Genomic DNA, 22,437 nt, shown 5'->3' with positions numbered 1-22,437 from the left:
TCATAAATTGGTAAGAGATGGAACTGATCCCCCATGGTACACAAAACAGGTCCGAACGCTGTTGCAGAGGCAACGGAAAAAGCATGCGAAGTTCAGAAGAATGCGAAATCCCAAAGATTGGCTAAAATTTACTGACGCGCGAAATTTGGCACGGACTTCAATGCGAGATGCCTTTAATAGGTTCCAAAACGAAACATTGTCTCGAAATTTGGTACAAAATCTGGTCGTATGTAAAGTACACAAGCGGCAAGACGCAGTCAATACCTTCGCTGCACAGTGCCAATGGTACTGTTACCGACGACTGTGCCGCTAAAGCGGAGTTATTGAATGCAGTTTTCCGAAATTCCTTCACCAGGGAAGACGAATGGAATATTCCAGAATTTGAAACACATACAGCTGCTAGCATGAGTTTCTTAGAAGTAGATACTTTAGGGGTTGCGAAGCAACTCAAATCGCTTGATACGGGCAAGTCTTCAGGTCCAGATGGTATACCGATTAGGTTCCTTTCAGATTACGCTGATACAATAGCTCCCTACTTAGCAATCATATACAACCGCTCACTCACCGATAGATCTGTACCTACAGATTGGAAAATTGCGCAGGTCGCACCAGTGTTTAAGAAGGGTAGTAGGAGTAATCCATCGAACTACAGACCTGTATCATTGACATCGGTTTGCAGTAGGGTTTTGGAGCATATACTGTATTCAAACTTTATAAATCACCTCGAAGGGAACGATCTATTGATACGCAATCAGCATGGTTTCAGAAAACATCGTTCTTGTGCAACACAGCTAGCTCTTTATTCGCACGGAGTAATGGCCGCTATCGACAGCGGATCTCAAGTTGATTCCGTATTTCTAGATTTCCGGAAAGCTTTTGACACCGTTCCTCACAAGCGACTTCTAATCAAGCTGCGGGCCTATGGGGTATCGTCTCAGTTGTGAGACTGGATTCGTGATTTCCGGTCAGGAAGGTCGCAATTCATAGTAATAGACAGCAAATCATCGAGTAAAACTGAAGTGATATCAGGTGTTCCCCAGGGAAGCGTCCTGGGACCTCTGCTGTTCCTGATCTATATAAATGACCTGGGTGACAATCTGAGCAGTTCTCTTAGGTTGTTCGCAGATGATGCTGTAATTTACCTTCTAGTAAGAAAACCGAAGACCAGTATCAGTTGCAAAGCTATTTAGAAAAGATTGTTGTATGGTGTGGCAGGTGGCAGTTGACGCTAAATAACGAAAAGTGTGAGGTGATCCACATGAGTTCCAAAAGAAATCCATTGGAATTCGATTACTCGATAAATAGTACAATTCTCAAGGTTGTCAATTCAACTAAGTACCTGGGTGTTAAAATTACGAACAACTTCAGTTGGAAAGACCACATAGATAATATTGTGGGGAAGGCGAGCCAAAGGTTGCGTTTCATTGGCAGGACACTTAGAAGATGCAACAAGTCCACTAAAGAGACAGCTTACACTACACTCGTTCGTCCTCTGTTAGAATATTGCTGCGCGGTGTGGGATCATTACCAGGTGGGATTGACGGAGGACATCGAAAGGGTGCAAAAAAGGGCAGCTCATTTTGTATTATCACATAATAGGGGAGAGAGTGTGGCAGATATGATACGTGAGTTGGGATGGAAGTCATTAAAGCAAAGACGTTTCTCGTCGCAGCAAGATCTATTTACGAAATTTCAGTCACCAACTTAAATATTTTGTTGAGCCCAACCTACATAGGTAGGAATGATCATCAAAATACAATAAGAGAAATCAGAGCTCGAACAGAAAGGTTTAGGTGTTCGTTTTTCCCGCACCGTTCGGGAGTGGAATGGTAGAGAGATAGTATGATTGTTGTTCGATGAACCCTCTGCCAAGCACTTAAATGTGAATTTCAGAGTAATCATGTAGATGTAGATGTACGTTGAGAACTATTGTATTTTATAGACTCTACAGTAGAAAATATGTTTTTCTGTGGAAAATCATTCTCAGCAACTGAACATTGGCCTAGTCATTGTAAATTAATCTAGAAATCACATTAATGAACTTTAAATCTTGTGGTCTGGGTATGAGTTGTTGAAAAAATACCCACACAATCCCTCTTCTCACATTAAAAAAAAAAAAAAGTTCACCAAGGAAAAAATGGATGTATGATGACCTTATTTTGATCTTTTGGAGACACAGTACAGTTACAACTCACCATCTTTGCCTATCCTTGTACTGCACTCGTCACCCTCTCTATCAGAATCCAAATCCAAATCATCGTCTTCTGCATCTGATAACACCGAGTTTGTTGAAGTTTTCACTGAAAACATAAATACTGGGTTTTAACATTTGGTGGAGTTTAGATAGAAAATCAAACATTTTATGATGGGTGTGGAACAATAGAAACAGCAAACACTGTCTTCACACTAATACAAATAAGTAGATGTTCTTTATTTTGCTATAGTAAACCATGCCTATGATGTAGCAATTCTTATGATGCACAAACCAATACACTGTTTCACTGTAAATGCCAAGAAACAAACAATATCTGCATAAACAACAGGTGGGCAACTGACTTGTTCAATAATCACATTGCAAAAACAATTTATGCCATTAAAAGCAGGGGCGGTGGCAAGGGGAGGCTATGGGGGCTACAGCCCCCTTCCCCACAAAGGAGTATCATATTACACTGAATAAAATGACGTCAGAACTTACTGAATATGTTACTTCAACAGATTCAATCATTTTTTTTATAATTATGTAGAAATATAGGTTGCAACGTATTTCAAACACATTTTAACAAAAGAATAATAGCAGCAAATAGCTCACTATCTAAACCAATAAATATCATTTAACTTAAAATGGACATATTATTATTTATTAATATACATTGGATGTATATTATTGTACGAGTACCATTTACGATAATGAAGAAAGCTAAATATGCCAGGTATGCCTACCAACACTTATAAATTGCTGACCCCAGACAAAAACTTCGAAATCGCTGGACATCTGGGTCAAATCATATTATTTTCCCAGGCACACACATTCTGTAGACACGTTTTTACCCTGAACTCCAAAACAGTTTCCAAAAACTCCTTTAAGCAACATCAAATTTTACCAGTTCGTTGGAGGAAGACCTAGACTCTTCTTTTGTTAAGCGACACTCCATTCCCCCAACCCGCTACATATATTCGACGGCAGAAGTTAGTTGTGGCAGCACCTACCAACATTTTTCAGAACTTTGGCTTACTTTGCACTCAATTCTAAGCCGCAGGCAGTTTTTTGGATTACAAAAACCGGAAAAAAGGTGCAGCTTAGATTCGAGTAAATACGGTACCTTCCTAATGTTGATATACACATTTCAGATGGCTACTTAAAACATTTGCTCATACCAAATACACTGAACATCAACAGTACTTCCATTTCTATAACTGTCAGCTATCAAAGTTCAAAATGTCCCTCCCCAGCAGCACATGTGGGTGCCCAGTGCCAAGTGGGAAGCTAATTACATTACTAAGACCTTCAAAGACAATATCCTGCGCAACAATGCCCAAGACAGATTTTCCATTAAATTTCTCCAGTGATACCATTTACACATTCCCACTGCGAACCATCTGTACTCCTCGTGTTACACAGGTCTTGAAGTACTCAACCACATTCACTGCCAGAGCTTAGCGCTACCTCAAGTCACGATCTCAGAGGAGGAACAGCATATCTAACATAAACCATTATCCCCAAAAGTAGTATTTGGTCACATACCCTTTCTAGTCCCCACACAATGTACCACATATGCAAGCATTTTTGTACTCTGTTGCTAAAAACATATTTAAAGGGTAGACAGCAGTGCATGGAGATTATATACTCTAATGGAGAAATACTGGTGAGGAGAGGGGGGGAGGGGTTTCGATTCCCGGCAGGAGACGGGGTATTGTGTATCATTCATCATCATTGACATGCAAGTCGCTGAAGTGGCGTCCGCCAAAAAGACTTGCAACACGGCGTCCGAATCCCGAAGGGGATATCCCAGCCAATAAATGCCACACGGTCATTTCATTTCACTAGAGAGGAGAAGGTCAAGTATATAAAATAGACATTTTGGTGTTCCTTAGGGCCGCATTTTAAGTCCAGTCCCATTCATACACTATGTAAATGATTTCCCAAGTTCTCTTGACAATAAGCAATTGATCACTATGTATAAAGATGATACATCTGGTGTCCGCTGTGCAGACAGTGAGGGCAGCCTAGTTGAGATACATAACTTTATTGAAATGGCAAGAGCTTACTTTGAAAGAGACAATCTAAAAGTAAATCATTTTAAAAAGTGGTCCAAACAGACAAAATACTGTGACTGATGAAAATCTACCAAAAATCTGTACGGATTCTAAATTCTTGGGTTTATAAATAGACAATCGACTTTCATGGAAGCAGCAGGTTGATTATGTCTGCAAAAAAATAACAACCAGTCTATATGTACAGGATGTACATAAAATCTAGGAACACTTTCAATTAATTATTGCACAAGAACTAAACATTGTATAGATGTCACAAATATTGCATTTTGAAGAGAAACTCTGAAAGTCCCCCCCCCCCCCCCCAAAAATATTTGATGGGTGAACCAAGAGTGACCCGGCAGAAGTCAATATGGTAATTGAATTCTTGCCATACCCATCCCAGCATGGCATCGTCAACTGTGGCAGTTGCTTCTTGTATTATCTCCAGGAGCTCTGCTGCATCACATGGTAGAGGCCATACATACACCAGATCTTTAATGTGTCCCCGCATGAAGAAGTCACAATGGAGTGAGATCTGGTGATCGGGGAGGCCATTTCATGAAACAACTGTGCCCTTCTGTATCACAGCTGATCCTTCAATGTGGCAGTTCTGTGTTCAGGTACCCACGAATTTCACGATGAAAATAGGGTGGAGCCCCATCCTGCTGAAAGATGAACAGAGAGTTCATGGGATGCACAACACACCAATTTCTTTGGACTCCTTATGAATGTCTCTCGTATGTGCTCCAAATTCACTTCACTCACATTGGGACGTGTGCTTCTCTTTGCCAGGCACAAGCAACCTGTCGTAACGAATTTGTTGTGCCAGTGGTAAATGGCCTTCCTTGTTGGTGGCTTCTTACCATACGTGGTTCTAAACACCCGCTGAACAGCTGCAACACACTTGTTTTTATCGAACTCCAACATACAGAACGCTCCAAACTACAATGTGGCTGTATACATGGGGTGAACTTTCGGTGCTTCTCTTCAAAATGACATATGTATGATATCTGTACAATGTTTTTTCTTGTGCAATAGATAACTGAAAGTGTTCCAGACTTTATGTACAGCCTGTATTAAGATTATCGCCACATCTTAATTCTTATGGATTCTTAATTCTTATAATTATTATGGATTAGCATACCCTTCCTTGTCTTATGGAATAGTACTGTGGGGTGGGACACACCAAACTAATATGAAAAGGGTTTTCATACTGCAGAAGTGAGCCTTGAGGAACATAGCAAATGTAAAACCAGGATCTTCTTGCAAACCCCTATTCATTAGACACAATATTCTCACAGTTTATGCCATGTATATACCAGAAACTATAACACTAATGAAAAGAGGACACTAAGATCATAAAAATAAACACTGATGTTCACAACTATGAAACAAGGGATAGAAAAGACTAATATGGTTAACAGAAGATTAACTTTAACAGTGAAAAGCCCCTATGTCAAAGGAGCTGTTTTTAATAACTTGTTACCAAAGAAAGCTAAGATATTGACAGGGGATACTTCTAAAAAGTGAGTCAAGCAGTGGCTTATCCAAAAATGCCCCTATAACATGAATTTATCTTGAATTATAACATAATAAAAAATAACGTAACTAAAAAAAATTGAAATTGTAAAAACTTCATACTTAGTTGAAAATGTGCATGCATGTAAAATTACGTGATAAGAGCAATAAACTGAATTGAAATTGACAATATTCACAATATACATTAATGACAACACTGGTTACTTTCATCAAATATCCCTCAATTAAAATGTACAAAGACAGTTTCTTATTACCTTGAGCTGTCGACGATGTCATAGTTGTAGTTGCTGTAGTAGTCACTGTCGTAACTTCAGAGAGATGTTCTGCACCTTCCCCTGGGGAATATTTCGTTTCTATTGTTGTTGTAGTGCTGCTTGTCACTGTCTCAGATGTTTGCTGTAACCATACACCAAATTATCAGTTTGTGTTGCAGAACTGTTTTGATTAATATTAGGTCGCTCTGGCCCTTTAACAGCAGATAATCTGTGACTGCATCAGTCGAGCAATTAAAGAGGAGGAGCTAAGTACAGCATTATGCAGCATTCATATGATTTCATGCGCTACATATTATCATTATATGCAAATATTGTCACCTATATGATACAACAGCCACTGAATCACAACTATTTATGTAACTCAGAAAACTAGAATACAAGCAATACTCGATGACAGCATACGTAAAGATATTTTTCAGTACAAGGAACTTATCAATGAGTCACATCATTTATCATATTCAAGTCATAAGGCTCCAGTCACTTACTAGGGCAGTACACTATTCTCACACAAATTCTCTCTCAAAGATTGTAATCTATGAAATACAGTTATGAGCAAGACCATTTCACAGTGACAAAACTAGATAGATGAACATAAAACAAATTAAATAACAGAAGTTATGTGTAAAAATATGTTTCTTTCCAACACGTTACTTACAACTGTTATTGGTGAAATCTTTCCCGCTGGATCATTAAAGTCATCTGATGAAATCCTTGAGGATGTATTATGAAAATCATCAAAATCTTCATGCATACGACGAACTTGATCTTCTGCATCCTGCCTCTCCTTTTCACGGCGTTCTTCCTCTTCCCTCACCTTGCGTTCTAACCTTTCTTTCTGAATCTTTGCAAGTGCAGCTGAAATGAAAGTAATATGTTGATAGAGAACAAACTAAATGTTAAATCTTACCTCAGTTGCACAAGAGGCAATGCTCAGTTAAGGAGTAAACACCTAAGGTTGTAGCAGCCAAACGATGACGGTTATCATATCTTATAAAACTGCTTGCTTCTTCCTGCTTTATAAAAACTTATTTACCATTCATTTAATTTGTATTATTTCAAGTGGCTTGAACAAATAAAAATTTATCTCACCAACAATACTGTCTATCCAATTGTGTATCGTACAGATGATCAAATCGACATAACTGTGTACATAAAGCAACCTAAAGTTATTACTAAGAAAAGAACACACTCTTACACAAAAAGAAAACTTCCTTTTTGACAAAAAATGCTTACAAAAGACAAATTAAATTCTCTCTTACCATTTTCTGTATCAAGATATGATTTCTTGTTGCCCTTCATTTGGTTAGTTATTTTCTCCGTTAGTTCCATCTGACGAATTATCTCATCTTTAAAATCATTAATTTCCCGTGCTAGGGCTGCTTCCATATGTGTTTTATCAAGACTTTCCACGAGTTCTTCAAGCTGGGATTGCGTACTGTAGTACCACGTTTCACCATCTTCACTCTCTCTATGGAAAATATATCATCACTAGATGCTATAAATAATATTAGTAAAAATATTGTATGTTCGTTAGGCAAAGGAAAACAGAAAACTTATAAAAAGAAATCACAATTCTGTGTAACAACCATTTAAGATGTCAAAAAAATTAGAAATGCAATATAAGTGATATGGGTGGCATCTATCTGGGTTAGTGACTAGATATCACAGCTATCAGAAATTTACGTATTACAAAGAGGGTTGTTTTCTCGAAGGAAAGTGTTTTAAGTGCATTGGAGTTTACCCTACTAGATTCTGCAATGATGCAATGGGGTGCCCACAACAATAGCACAGGTGCCGAGAGCAAAAATGCCTACAAATTACTGCTTGGCTGACACTACTAAGCATCTCAATCTCCAGCGGTGACATCTCCAGCACAGGCTATCACCACCCATCCTGACCGTCACAAAGAGTGTGTGCAGTCTACACATTGCTGCACAGATAGCGCAGCATCATTCCCGTCTTTCTACATTATCAAGGTTTGCCGACTATTCCATGGCATTTGCCATGAAGTCAACCATCAGGAACAGCACCCTCTCCCTTGTCGCGAGTCTGCAATGAAGGTTGCATGCACTGATGCACACAGGGCACCATCACCATCCATATGAACTATGGCAGCTTATTCGGCCACTGCTAAAGCTCCAGCACTCACTCTGTCTGCTGCACCATTATCACCACCACCACCACCACTACTACTCCCAGTGATCACACTTTTAATGTAAATAAAATAAGTGTTTAGCTGTTGCATGTTGTCTTCAAATTGTAGTAACTTCTACATGTTGGGAAAGGTTTTGCCAAAACTCATGAAAAAGCAGCAGCACCACCAGCCGCCATTCCCTCCACACAAGGAATCAGCAGAGAATGGGAAATTGTATGAAAAGCAGCTCAGACGTCACTTTGAAGCTTCCCAAGTATGCTGACACTATAAAAGCTCTATTCTTGTCATGGATTAAGCTGCAAACTTGCAGATTTTCATGTAAATTAGCCCCGACATGAGCATATGATATCGTCTAGGGTAGAGTTTTATCAGTGTAAAAAAAAAAACATCCTAATCAGACCTACAGAGCATGGGCAGGAGAACTACCCACACTTTGACAGAAGTGTCATTTTGTAACTTTGAAACATAAGGAATTATACACTGACAAAATGGTCAGGGACACCATTATTCATTCTGCCCTGGATAAAGAAGCTGTACAGCAGGCTTTACAGTTTGGTGACCCACCACTTGGAGAGGTTACAGCTCTAGCATAGGCTTTCTAAGTGTCACAAGCAGCAGGCTAGCAATTAGAAAGATGGGTTGACATAACAGCTGCAGGCATGCCAAATGGCAAGCACAGGATGTCAGTACTTGATTTGGATACATTAACATCATTTGGCTTTACAAGCACAGATACAAAAAAATTTATGTCACATAAATTCTATTTTCAGAACTTAGAATCATTAAGCAAGGGATACCCCGACATCTCCTCTGCTGCACTTGGTAGACCCAAGAGTTCACAGCCCACATCATGCTTAAAGCTTCCACTCGTCCCCACTTCTGCAGAGCGCTTCCTGTTCCACTGCTCTTCGTAAACAGGTTAAGGAGGAATTTGATGGACTAACAAATTTGGCTATCACTGAACCAATGCATCTAGTCAATTGGCAACACTACTGGTAGTCATTAAGAAGCTGTCAAAAAAATTAAGATTATGTGACGATTTCAAAATGATGGTAAATGCACAGACTCAAATCATTTCATATCCAACAACACATACAGAAGAATTAATGGCCAAACTAGCTGGTGGGAGATATTTCTCAAAAATAGTCTTGGTAGACACCTAGTTGCAACTGCCTTGTTTCAAAGATTTCTTGAGCAACTGACGCAAAATATACCATGCTGCACAACAGAGGTTGAAAATACCACTTCAGTTTTAAGGTTCTTTTTCTATCATCATGTGTGATACTAAAAATAAACATGAGACTGAAACTAACAATAATTTTTTTTACACACGATAGTACATATGAGAAAGCAAAGAAGTAGTTCCATATAACATTTTAGAAAACAGCAGTCGGGCTAGGTGTGGTAATACCCAAGTCAGTGCCAAAGTGACACCATACAATACAATGGATGATTATTAGCTTTGGTCTCTTGTTTATTTTCAGTATCACACCTGATGATGGGCATGTAAGAGCCCAAAACCAGTCATGGTTTAAGCACAGGAAAATAAAGAGAACCTTAGAGGATGAAAATACCGCTTCAGTTTTAAGGTTCTTTTTCTTTTCCATTGCTTAAAACATGATCGTTTTCTGTCTCTTACACGCCTATCATTATGTGTGATACTGAAAATAAACTTGAGACCGAAGCTAAATCCCCCCCCCCCCTCTCCACACCGTAGTACATATGAGAAAACAAAGAAGAAGTTTCATATAACATTTTAGAAAACAGCACTCAGGCTAGGTGTGGTAATATTTAAGTCAGTGCCAAAGTGACACCATACAATACAATGGATGATTATTAGCTTTGGTCTCTTGTTTATTTTCAGTATCTCACCTGATGATGGGCATGTAAGAGCCCGAAACCAGTCATGGTTTAAGCACAGGAAAATAAAGAGAATCTTACAACTGAAGCGGTATTTTCAACCTCTGCTACAATGGTCAGTTGCAGATGTTCCTCCAGCAGGATTGTTCATGCTGTATAAATTATTCTTGATGATGGTAGTAATGGGAATCTCCACTGTGGCTACATCTATGGAATCTGCATATGCTATTGCAAACACTTCAAGAATCAAGATTGAAGTATAACCTACAAAAATCTAAGTTTTTTCAGCCATCAACTGAATATTTGGAACACACAATTTCACATGCATGCATCAAACCAATGACCACTAACATAGAAGTGATCATAGCACTAGCACAGTCAAAGAAAGAACTGATACCTTTTCTAGGAAAGTTTTCTTCTACAATACATTCGTCCCAAATGCTTAAAAATTGCTCAACCGTTGAATCAACTAAGCAAGAAACATACACCATTTGTGTGGACACAGGACTGTGACACCCATTTCAAACTTGGGAAGTCTGCCTTTGCTAAGCCTTGTGTTTAGCTACCTTTCAGTCTACAAACAGTTCACAGTTGTGACTGACACCTCAGACTACTGGACTAGTGCCATCTTAGCATATCTGTAATCTGACAGGACTGAAGAGCCAATAACTTACACTTCCAAGACATTGAGAGCTGCCCAAAAGAATTAGTCACAAATTGAAAAAGAAGCTTGAGGCATTATATATGCACTCAAGATATTTCACATGTTTTTGTACAGAATGAAATTTCATCTTAAAACAGACCATGAGCCTCTCACATCACCGTACAGCCCCTCATCAAGGCCACTAAATAAAACAGCTCATACGTTACACTTTTCTTAAGCAGATTTAATTATGAAATTCATTTTCATACCCCAGACAAACACACAAAAGCAGATGCTCCTCTCAGCTACCAACGGGTCCCAATCTGTCATACAACAAAAAAGATGTTTTATGTTTCCATCTAGATGAGAAAGCATTGTTAACAACAGACACATTCCCAACTACAGGCATGCACATGGCAGCTGCCATGGGTACAGACCTCGTCTCAATGTTCATCTCAACATTCTGCATGCTTTGACAGAGAAGCTGCCAGAACGGAAAGAGGATCCACTATACCAACATTTTCAAATATGAAAGCGATTGATTTTGGTTAATGGAGTAGTGCTGCTAGCTATGGAACATGCATCACCACAAATAGTCATACCCCTATCATTACACAACAACATTCTACAGCTTCTGCATTACGGCCACTGGGGGATATCTAGGAGTAAAATACTGGCACACTGATATGTATATTGGCCAGGTGCTGACAACTAAACAGAACAACTGGTCCAGTCATGCAACACATGCATCACACAGAAAGCCCAAGAAAACTTTTTCTACATGGTCTACACCGCACAGGCCCACTTAGACTTTCTGGACCCCTTCCTGGGAACAAATTAGCATATTCCTACTTGCAATGTGTAGTTCGCCCAACTTCCACAACTGGAAGAAATGCCATTAAGACCTTATCAAAATGTTTTCATTTGAAGACCTTCCCCAAACTTTCAACCCCCTGTTTACTTCATAAACCTTCAGAAACTTCTGTGCCATGAATGGCATCCAGCACATTAGAGCTCCATCTTCATTGACAATCCAATGCTGAAGCTGAGCGACTGGTGTGAACATTCAAAACACATTTGCAGAAGTGCATCGGAGGCAGTTCCGTGGAAAATGCTTTAACTTGATTTTTAAGTTCTTACAAAGAGCCATGCCCATGGGAGACAAAGAGTTTAGCAGAACTTCTTCATGACTGCTAGCCGCTCAGGCTGCTTCACTTGTTGATGACAGCCCTACACTGGGCACCGGCACCAGCATCAGCATCAGCACCGTAAGCACTGTAGTTCTGACTGGGCACCACAGTCTGGGCACAAGCAACTGGACAGGGTCCTGGTGCTCATCCAGTAGCAATAGGGATGCAAGGTGTTTCTGCTGAAAGGGGCTGACAGGCAACTCATACAAAACCTCAACCGACAACACCTGCACGTCACTGGGCAGTCGCCACCACCATCTACTCCAGCCGATATGGCACCTTCCCCAGAGGTTGATCCCTCTCGTGCCCCTTTCTACTCACCTCCAGCAACATACATCCTGGAGCACCTGAAGCCTCCTACCCTCACTACTTTTCAACACTCTGCACCACCCACATCTTCTAACAAAAGCAACACAGACGAAACATTTTCCAGGAATCTACAAGAGAAGGCTGATGCATCTCTGTCACCAGCCAAGGGCCTGCCTACCGTCACCCAACAGCCAACTGGATCCACACCAAATAATTTCCAGCCACACTAAGGCGTGCTATACCGCCTACGGCCCCCACCACGACCATCTTTCCAGGCAGCACCTGTGCTTCACTTGCTACACTGTGCCTTTGGGAAGAGTGATGCGAAAGTGGCATCACCACCAACAGAGACCCAGTAGACGCCCAGTTATGAGCTACCTAGTCTCTGTCCACGCAATGGCTGCTCCTATCTGGGCATCTTCCAGACCTACAGCCTCCAGCCACCAAACAGTGAGCTGGTAGAATCACCAGTACTCAGCAATGACATGGATGTCATGTCTGTGGGGGACTACCAGCACCTTAGGTCTCGCAGATTTTACAGCTGATGACCAGTCGACCCTCCCCCGAGGAGGGATGGATGCAGTAACCCTTACACATAACCACATAGCAGACGTTACCAGGCCTCTTCTTCTCCAGAAGTTGCACCTCGAGCAGAAGCTATCACTGCCTTTCCCAGCTGCCACATAGAGTGTGCATAATGTACACATTGCTGCACAGACAGCACAGCACCATTCCATCACACTCCCAGCATGCTACATAACTGAGGCTCACCTGCTATTCCATGGCATTTGTCACCGGAGCTGACCACCAGGAACAGCACCTGCCAGCTTGTCGCAAGCCGGCGATGAAAGTTGTGTGCACCAATGCACACAGAGCCCTATTAGCAACCACATAAACTAAAGCGGCTTATTTAGGCTGCTGACAACGCTCCAGCACTTACTTCATCCACTGGACTGTTACCATCATCATCTAGTGCTCTGCGCATGAACTACCTGGTTCTTCAACTGGACTCTGCTTTGGATTTGCTGTTATTAGATTACTTTTATCGCCTGAGACATATTTGTGCTGTGAATAAAGTAATTCTTTAACTGCTCCATGTTTTCTCCGTGTGTAGTAGCCACCACACCAAGGAGCACATCCTGATAATTATTGTGGTTGCTCGTATTACAACATGCTGGAGAAAACAAACAAAACTAAGAAAAGGCAACCACACACCTGAAACTGACTGTGGGCGATTCGTAGACACACCATGACAATAGAGAATACTTCTTGTTTAGCTGGTAAAACAATGGCAGATTGAAAGCTAGTGACGTTCTTGTGCTGTTACATGTGTCTATGCACCACTACCAACCTGCTTCCAGTGAGTGTCTGATTTTTCCTGATTTTATTCTGCTGTGGATGTTCAATATACTAGACAGTGGTAATTAGCCACAGAGAGTTAAGGACTACTTATCCTGGTGGAGGAGGATGAGAAGGGGGAGGGGGAGTAAAAAGATGCAAGGGGGCGGGGGGGAAAAAAAACAATATAATACTTACACGAATATCCGTCTAGCCAAAAACCAATACTTCCGTCCATGCCGATCAAATCCCAGATGTTCTTGTCTGCACAAGTTTCCTGTCTTTTCAACATCTGGTATGCAATCCGTCACGCCAGACACCTATAGATAACATAAAATTATGTTGGTGTTACCTATCTTTATAAAAAACAATCTTCAGTCCAACTGAAGTAGAAGTGAATCATGTTTACCAAACTCCAGAAAGTAATTCTAAAATATTCTGAAAAGTACACAATAGCTGTTTCATTCCCAATACCTTCAAATTAAGAAGAAGTAATGTTTCATACTTAATGATGATTAGGGTAAATGAAGATCAGGTGCAATTCACAAACATGCAAAATAAAGACAGTCTGACAAGTTCTCCACCTTCTGAAGGATTTTCACAAACAGATTCTTCTCAGAACATCGTACGCTTGAAATAATGGAGCTCATGCGAGTGTCACTTGTCCTGCAGTCAAAAGCAAAAAGAAATTCCAGCAACAATCAATCCAGCAAATAAAAAAATCAAATTATTTCTATTAATGGTGTACCTCCATTTTAACATTAATTAGTTTGAAAATGGAAATACAAATTTGGCTCAGCTGTTTGATTTCACTGAGCTGTTAAGAACCAGTGTATTCACGAGGCAAGGCTGTTGGCTGCTCTGCCTCTGATAGAATAGGATACACCTGTGACGGGACTAGAGGAGGAGATGCTACATTGGTAAATTGGGCAGTTTTGCACCTGGGTCTTCCGCAGGTTTATGGCTGTGAGTGGGAATGGCAAGGATATGGACCACAACGCTCTGTAGGTTGGGAGGGCAGCAGAATACCACTTCAGGAGGGATGGGAAGGATCATGAGAAGGGTGTCTCTCATTTCTTGGCATGATGATAGAAAACTGATGTCCTGAAGAAAGATGTGGTTTAGAGGCTCCAGTTTGGGGTGATACTGGGTGATTTGCAGTTGGTTCTTGGAGGATGGTCTGAGGATATGGTGTGGGAAATCTGTGGGCCGATTCCTGTCTGTGAAAGTCTTTGAAAGAGATTCAGCATACTGGGCAAGAGAATTCCAATCACTGCAGAAATGCTATCCATGGGTGACCAGGCTAACTGGGAGCAAGATTTTGGTGTGAAAAGGGTGACCAGCTGTCAAAATGCTGGTACTGTTGTTAGTTAGTAGGCTTGATGTGGACAGAAGTATGGATGGAGCCATCAGAGAGGTGGAGGTCAACATCCAGGAAGTAGTATGTTGGGCTAACGTCCAGGAAGTGGCATGTGGGGATAAAAAAACAGGTGAAGCAGATGGGGCAGAAGGTGGTGAAGTTGTGCAGGAATGATGAAGAGGTGTCTTGGCTCTGGGTGCAGATCATGAGGATGTCATCAATGAACCTGAACCAACAAGAGGTTTGGGTTTTTTGAAGGCTAAGAGGGTTTCCTCTAGACAATCCACAGATAAATTGGCAGAGGTGAGTGCCGTGTGGGTGCCCATGTCAGTGCAGCAGATCAGTTTGTATATCTTCTCCTCAAAAGGGACCAGTAGTGTCTGAGGATATAATTGGTACAGGTATAAGGAATGGTGTAGGGGTTCGGAATTGGAAGGATGTAGGGAGACGCAGTGTTTGATGGCAGCAAGACCATGGGCAACAGAACCCACTCATGGGGCAGTTAAATTATGTCCTTCGCCAGAGTTTCAATTATCTATCATCAGGTCCCCTCCTAAAATGATATTCTGCTGCCCTCCCAAACTAACCAACATCCTGATCCATCCCCATGCCACTCCTACTCGAAAACTCTTGCTGCAGAGCTCATATGACTGTGGGTGAACAAGGTGCAAGGCCTGCCTGATTCACACACCAACTACGTCTGTCATAAGCTTATCCTAACCCATCAGAGCCAGGACCAACTGTGAAAGCAGCCATGTCATACACCAGTTGTGCTGCAATTTCTGCACAACATTTTATTTGGACATGACCACCAGCCAGTTGACCATGAGAATGAATGGGCATTGACAAACTATGCCAAAGAACAGAGTTGACCACCAAGTGGAGTAATACACTGCTGAGTACTATATGCTAGAGTTCAAGGGTTGTGTTACAACCTCTGCCATCTGGGCCGTTCCTCCCAGCACCAGCTATTCTGAACTATGCAGATGGGAGCTATCCTTGCAGTACATTTTTCACCCCATAATCCCCGACTGCACTAACAGACTGCACTCACACCAACTTCCCAACATTCTCCCCTTCCTCTGTTCTGACATTCACTCTCAATCCACACCTTCACATTGTCACTGTGCACCGCACAAACTCACCAGCTTGGGTTGCCATGTGTCACATGCCTACTCCACACCTGCTGCCCTATCTACATCTATACTCTGCAAATGATTTCCGGTTTCATTCACACAAGGAATGTGGGAAGAATGACTGTTTAAATGCCTACATGTATGCTGTAATTAACCTAGTCTTATCCTTGCGATCCCCATTGAAGCAGCGATACATTGAAGGTTGTACTATATTCTTCAAGAGTCTGCTGGTTCAGTTTCTTCGGCATCTCTGTCACACTCTCCTATGGAGCAAACAAATCTGTGATTGATTATGCTGCCCTTCTCTGTAAGTTTTTACTATCCAGTGCTAGTCCTATCAGGTAATGGTCCCACACACTTAAGCAATCTTCTAGGATGGGCTGCAAGAGTGACTTGTACACAGAGTCCTTTGTAGACCGATTACATTTCCTCTGTAATCTACCAATAAACTGAAGTCTGCTATCTGCTTAACTCACAACTGAGCCTATCTGATCATTCCATTGCATCATTCCATTTCATCACTTCATACCCCTACGAAGTGTTACACCCATGTATCTGTATGAGTTGACTGCTTCCATCTGCGATTCATTGAGATAGTCATAAGATGTTACATTCTTTGGTCTGTTTTCCACATTAGTATCTTGCACACCTGCTGCCTCCCTCTCAGCTGCCAGTTACCCTTCACCAAACCCTCTTCCTGTTTCCAATCTCTTTTTCTCTTTACCCACCCCTACCCGACAACCCCTCACCCCAGAACACCTACGGAACCCCAATCCCAGAGTTACGTATTCAGCCGGCACAATGTAGTTGTGCAGGTGTGTGTGTGTGTGTGTGTGTGTGTGTGTGTGTGTGTGTGTGAGTGAGTGAGTGAGTGAGAGAGAGAGAATTAATATACATTATTCTAAACAATTATCCATTGTAATTCTTCAGACTTTCACACTGATCTGTTGGCATCTTGAAGCATCTGGTATTCCACCAGATATCAGCGTCATTCACACATGATATTTCAACGTGACTCTTTATCTTCATTGGGAGTTATCTGAGACCGCTCATGGAGTGGAACGTGTCCGGTATACATACCCTCTGCCTTCCCCTCCATGGTCTGTTCCAAGCATTCCATTTGCTGTCCATGCCCACTAACAGCATCACTAGTCATTCCCCCTTTGGTCTGGTGCCCCTGGCCACACACTGGTATTCCATTTTCAGTCTGTTGTTGTTCCAGGTGTCTCATCTGTGGTCCACTCCTGCTAGAAACACTCTTAGGTACCAGGCTGAGGGCTTGTGTTTCATCTATGGTCTAGTCCACTCGCCTGCTTCTGGTTTTCCGTTTTCAGTCAAGTGTGGTTCTAGGTGTTCCCCTCGAGGTCCACTCCTACTAGAGGCAACCTGTGAAGTTCCATCTTTGGTCTGGTGTGCCTGGTGCTCTGTCTGGGGCTCATTATCCACGTCCACATCCTCAGTTCTTCTTCACAACCCCCTATTGTTCTGAGGGTGTGGACATGAGGAACGAACCCCAGATAGAGCACCAGGCACACTGGATCAAAGGTGGAAGTTCACAGGACACTTCTACTGGGAGTGGACAACAGAGGGAACACCTAGAACCGCACAGGATCTAAAACTGAACACCAGCGTGTGGATAGGCACACCATCCAAAGAGTTGATACCTAAGGATGCTGCTAGCAGGCGGGGACTGTAAATGGAATGACTGGAACAGACTGTGGAAGGAGAAGGCAGTAGTTATAAATACCGGACCCATTCCACTCAATAAGCAGTCTCGGATAGCACCTCATGATGACAATGAGTCATGGTGTCGAAATATCATGCATGAATGATGGTGATATCTGGCAGAGTACCCAACATCTCACGATGGCAATCAAGGAGTGCTATCAGGAACATTAACAGACGGCAGACATAAAGGAATATCAACTGTGGAGTCGAAAATTTGGAAGTATGGTGGATGCTGGAAAAATATGAAGTGGGCATTGGTGGAAAAACACATAACTGAATGTGTGTGCCATTCATTGAGCATGAATGTTATCAGACTGAAAGGCATGAAATTTCAGATGTTATCTATCAGTGGCTCCAGGACCTTATCATTTTCTACTTATTGTATTTCATAGTTCGAAGATACTATTTTCATATCTTGTGGAGTTCTATGAAAAGTACTGAATTGTATGAACTGAGCCTTGTCAAATGTAATGATAAGTCATTTATCCTAAACCCATACCTTTACATTTTCAAATATTTCATTATCTGTGCCCTTTCAGTTATGGGACATGAACTACTTATTTTCCTATACTTAAATTATTTGGCAAAAAACAAGATTAGTATCTTCTAACAGTGCAAAGGAAGATCATTTATGCAAAATAAAAACAACAACAGAGAAACCGAAATAGAACCTGTGGTACAAAATGTTCAACAGCTTCAAATTCTGAATGCTTATTCATTTGTAGATGGAACTGAACACACTGCTTTCTGTCATGCAGATGAGATAAAATGCATTAAGCTGCCATGTCTACAAATCCATGATATTTTCATTTGGGCATGGGGATCTCCTGATTCAACAACTGAAAGCTTATACCAAGTCACAAAAAGTTGCCACTGGTATTCATTTCTGATTTATTGATTCTAATATATCATCCACCAAGATAGATATACTTCATCAGCCATAAAAGTTTGAAACTGGATTAATAAAAAATAGAGAAAAGTTGAGATAATGGTTTTAATGCTTCAGGTATTCTCCTACATGATCTGTCCCCACTTGAATACAACAAGCAGAACATTCTTACAACCATGTGAAACTGTCAGAAAACTCATTCTTTGGGACGAGGTTCAACTGGCACTTCACACTGGCTTAAATATCAGTTGGCTTAAATATCAGTTATGTCATCAAAGTGTTAACCATTCCAAGTGAAATTCTGGGCTGCGTCGTTTTGTAGTAGGTTCTTACTGATAATACCAAGTCTTGTCACCTATGATATTTTTACCAAAAAAGAATTGTACACATTTGTCACAGCAGGCATACATATGTTGTCATTTTTGTTTGGGAGTCAAGGTATACAGAACAAACTTTGCACACATTTTCCTCTCTTTCAAACATTCTGGGGTATGTCTTGATCACTTAGTTTACAGATGTTGCTCCATTGCGATTTGTGACCCGACAACACTGACATACTAAGGCCTCATATTTGCTACTTAACACTGGCTGCTCACAACTGATTGGTTGAATGCGCAACTGGTTTTTACAGTTGTTAGTTCAAGCTGCCACCGTAATTACTGTGCTGATATCACTTATACATCACGAGTATAATCAGTGTCACAACTTTTCAGCTGGACAGTGTGGTCTGTCCAGTTGATAGCCCTTTTTGAAATCTAAAATATCTGCTACTGAATAAGTTTTTCTGTATTAAGTTATTATGTGCAATCTCTTCAAAAATTTTGAAAAAATGGCAATAATGATATGGGGTGGTAATTCTCTGCTGATGTTTTATCTCCTTTTCGTGAAGCAGCTTGACATCATCACATTTAAGCCTGGGAAAATACCACTATGGAAACATTAATTACATAGGTAACTTAATATATTGGCAAGTGATGAAGTGACGCGTCATTCAAATGGATTACTGCTACAAATGTCTCTGTTAAAATCTGAATGAACTGTTAGAGATGTTCACTTACAAGAGACATTTCACTGTGTCCTTACAAGTTTAATATGATGCAGCTTATACCTTGTGTGCCCTGCATACGCCACACTGCCAGTCTTCCTCTGGAATATCTTCCATTGGTGGATCAATGCAGTCCAGATGATATACAGCTGGACATGTTTCACAACAAAGCAAATCCCCCAGCCGGTGACAAATTCTGCAGTGATCATCGTAATGGATATTGCCTGGAATTTAAGAAAATACACGAACATAGAGGCATCTTCAGATACGCATACACCTTTTTTTCATTCCATTGCTTCACAAGACAAACATTTTTTTTCATTCAGACTTTATTCAAGAGATATACGAGTTTGCAAAAACGGTTCCTACATATACACGATTTTTTCTTTCCACAGTTAAAATGACATGAAAAAGACTTCAAATGGTACATGTTATAGAAGAACCACTGCAACTACACACTGGCTAAAGAAGTGCATTAACCTGGTTAAAGAGATATAATTAAAAGGCACTCCAAACCACATTATATTATCTTAATTCAATTCAATCCAAGACTTCCTTCATGACTCAGGCCCCACATAACGAACCACTTATGCGTAATATGTGTTGTTTAGTACCACGCACTATGTGGTGACCTGTGAAATATATAATCATCTTCGCTTACACTACAATAAATTGTGATACTTAGGTTACCAAAAAATGAAAAGTCTAGGATGGAATGTAACAATATTATGAAAAGGATAGTTGCTACTCACCATATACTGGAGATGCTTAGTCACAGGCAGGCACAACAAAAAGACTGTAAGTTTGGCCGACAATGACTTCGTCGAAAACACACACACACACACACACACACACACACACATGACCACAGACTCTGGCAGCTGAAGCCTGAAACTGGCTTCTGCTACCAGAGACTGTGATAATGTGTGAGTGAGTTTTGTGTGTGTGTGTGTGTGTGTGTGTGTGTGTGTGTGTGTGCCCTTGTTGGCTGAAAGCTTACTTTCCGACAGTCTTTTTGTTGCCCCTATCTGTGACTCAACATCTCCACTATAGGGTGAGAAGCAATAGGTTTATGCTTTACCATAATTGTTATTGATACTGACTGAAACAGCAAGTTTACTGTTGCTGTCACAACTATTTTATTTTGTTTCCACTATGTGTTTAAGACATTTCAGTCTCCATCATCATAGACACAACTCATGCATGTCACATTAATGCATATGGATACATCTGATGACACATAACCAAATATAAAATGAATTGTGACAAATAACAATGAACTTGCTGTTTCAATCATTCTTAAATATGATTCTGCCTATAGCCAAAGAGCTATTTGAAGAAAGGTAGCAGCTCCGCTTTGAAAGTTGACACTAAAATCTACAGAGCTGAGACAATTACACACTCGTCCACATTACTGTTTCATAAAGCTGTAGGGAAACATCTACATCTATAGCTCTGTATAACAACAATATGAAACAGATGGACTGAAACTCACCACATGGAGGAGAGGCTGAATGGTAGACAGGCATAGTGAAAAATACTGCTATATATATTACTCAATATTAGTCAGCTTTGAGACTGAGTCCTTCACAAGATGTAGACAACCCCCCCCCCCCCCCCTTCTCTCTCTCTCTCTCTCTCTCTCTCTCTCTCTCTCTCTCTCTCTCTCTCTCACACACACACACACACACACCTAAATGATGTTCGACTGTGAGTGCATCCGAGTTGAGCAGCAATCTTTGTTGGGGTCGGTAGTAAGGATACAGAAGTGGCAGGGATTGGGAAAAGAGAGGGATGGTAACATAGGGGTGGAGGAAGATGCTACTGCTGCTGCCCTTGGAAGTATGCAGGAACATGGTAGTGGGGAATGAGAGTGGGCTTCTAGGTGCAGCATCGTAGGTTATGCTCGGAAGGGGGAGGGCAAAATGGAGAGCAGTAGCGAAGAGGAAAGACTTCACGGGTGTGCTAGTGAGGTCAAAGTGTGTTAGGGTTGGAGTGGAAGCAGGAAAGGGGATATGCTAGTGTAGAACAGGGAATGGCGAAGATTAAATCCAGCAGGGGCAGGGAGGAGTGACTTCAAAGCCTTTATACCTTTTTGAACTTTGATTTCCTTTCTAAATTTCTACTCGGTTTCCTCCACTGCTTGTGCAATGTACAGACTGAATAACATAGGGAGAGGCTGCATCCCTGTCTCACTCTCTTCTGTACTGCAGCTGCCCTTTGACTCTTATAACTACACTCTAATTTCAGAAAAGTTGTATATCAATTTTCATTCCCTGTATTTTATCCATGCTACCTTTAGAATTTCAATGAGTGTCAAAAGCTTCCTCTAAATATATAAATTCTATAAATGTAGGTTTGTCTTCCTTCTGTTTATCTTCTAAGTAGTACGGTTAGTATTGCCTCTTGTGTTTCTGAATTTCTCTGGAATCCAAACTGACCTTCCCTCAAGTTGGCTGTTGGCAGTTTTCCCATTCTTCTACAAATAGTATTAGTATCTTAAGTATAGTACATGCCACTACATTCCCTTGACATTTGCCAACAAGTACAACCAGTATTCAAAAGTATTCCAGAATAAGTCAGCACTAGGGCACTGTATGCAGTTCCCTTAATACAGTTTCTAGAATCCTCCATCAGAGATAAGTATTATCGGTTATCCAATGATTTATCAATGTGTGTGTGTGTGTGTGTGTGTGTGTGTGTGTGTGGTCCATTG

The 22,437-nt window shown here is 41.0% G+C and overlaps 1 protein-coding gene across 1 annotated transcript in view; it reads right to left on the bottom strand.

The window, feature by feature from the left end:
- The window catches only part of LOC124716404 (nucleosome-remodeling factor subunit NURF301), a 274,017-nt gene that overhangs the window by 227,905 nt on the left and 23,675 nt on the right, over window positions 1-22,437 (bottom strand). Inside the window, exons 2-7 of the mRNA XM_047243171.1 lie at window positions 19,785-19,945; window positions 13,762-13,883; window positions 7,328-7,536; window positions 6,724-6,923; window positions 6,048-6,189; window positions 2,196-2,300 (exon numbers count right to left, since the gene is read on the bottom strand). Coding sequence (XP_047099127.1) covers window positions 2,196-2,300; window positions 6,048-6,189; window positions 6,724-6,923; window positions 7,328-7,536; window positions 13,762-13,883; window positions 19,785-19,945 — 939 coding nt within the window. The remainder of the gene's footprint in view (window positions 1-2,195; window positions 2,301-6,047; window positions 6,190-6,723; window positions 6,924-7,327; window positions 7,537-13,761; window positions 13,884-19,784; window positions 19,946-22,437) is intronic.

Source organism: Schistocerca piceifrons, chromosome 1 (assembly GCF_021461385.2).
Source record: "Schistocerca piceifrons isolate TAMUIC-IGC-003096 chromosome 1, iqSchPice1.1, whole genome shotgun sequence".
Lineage (NCBI taxonomy): Eukaryota > Metazoa > Arthropoda > Insecta > Orthoptera > Acrididae > Schistocerca > Schistocerca piceifrons.
This window is presented reverse-complemented; position numbering and strand designations above follow the sequence as displayed.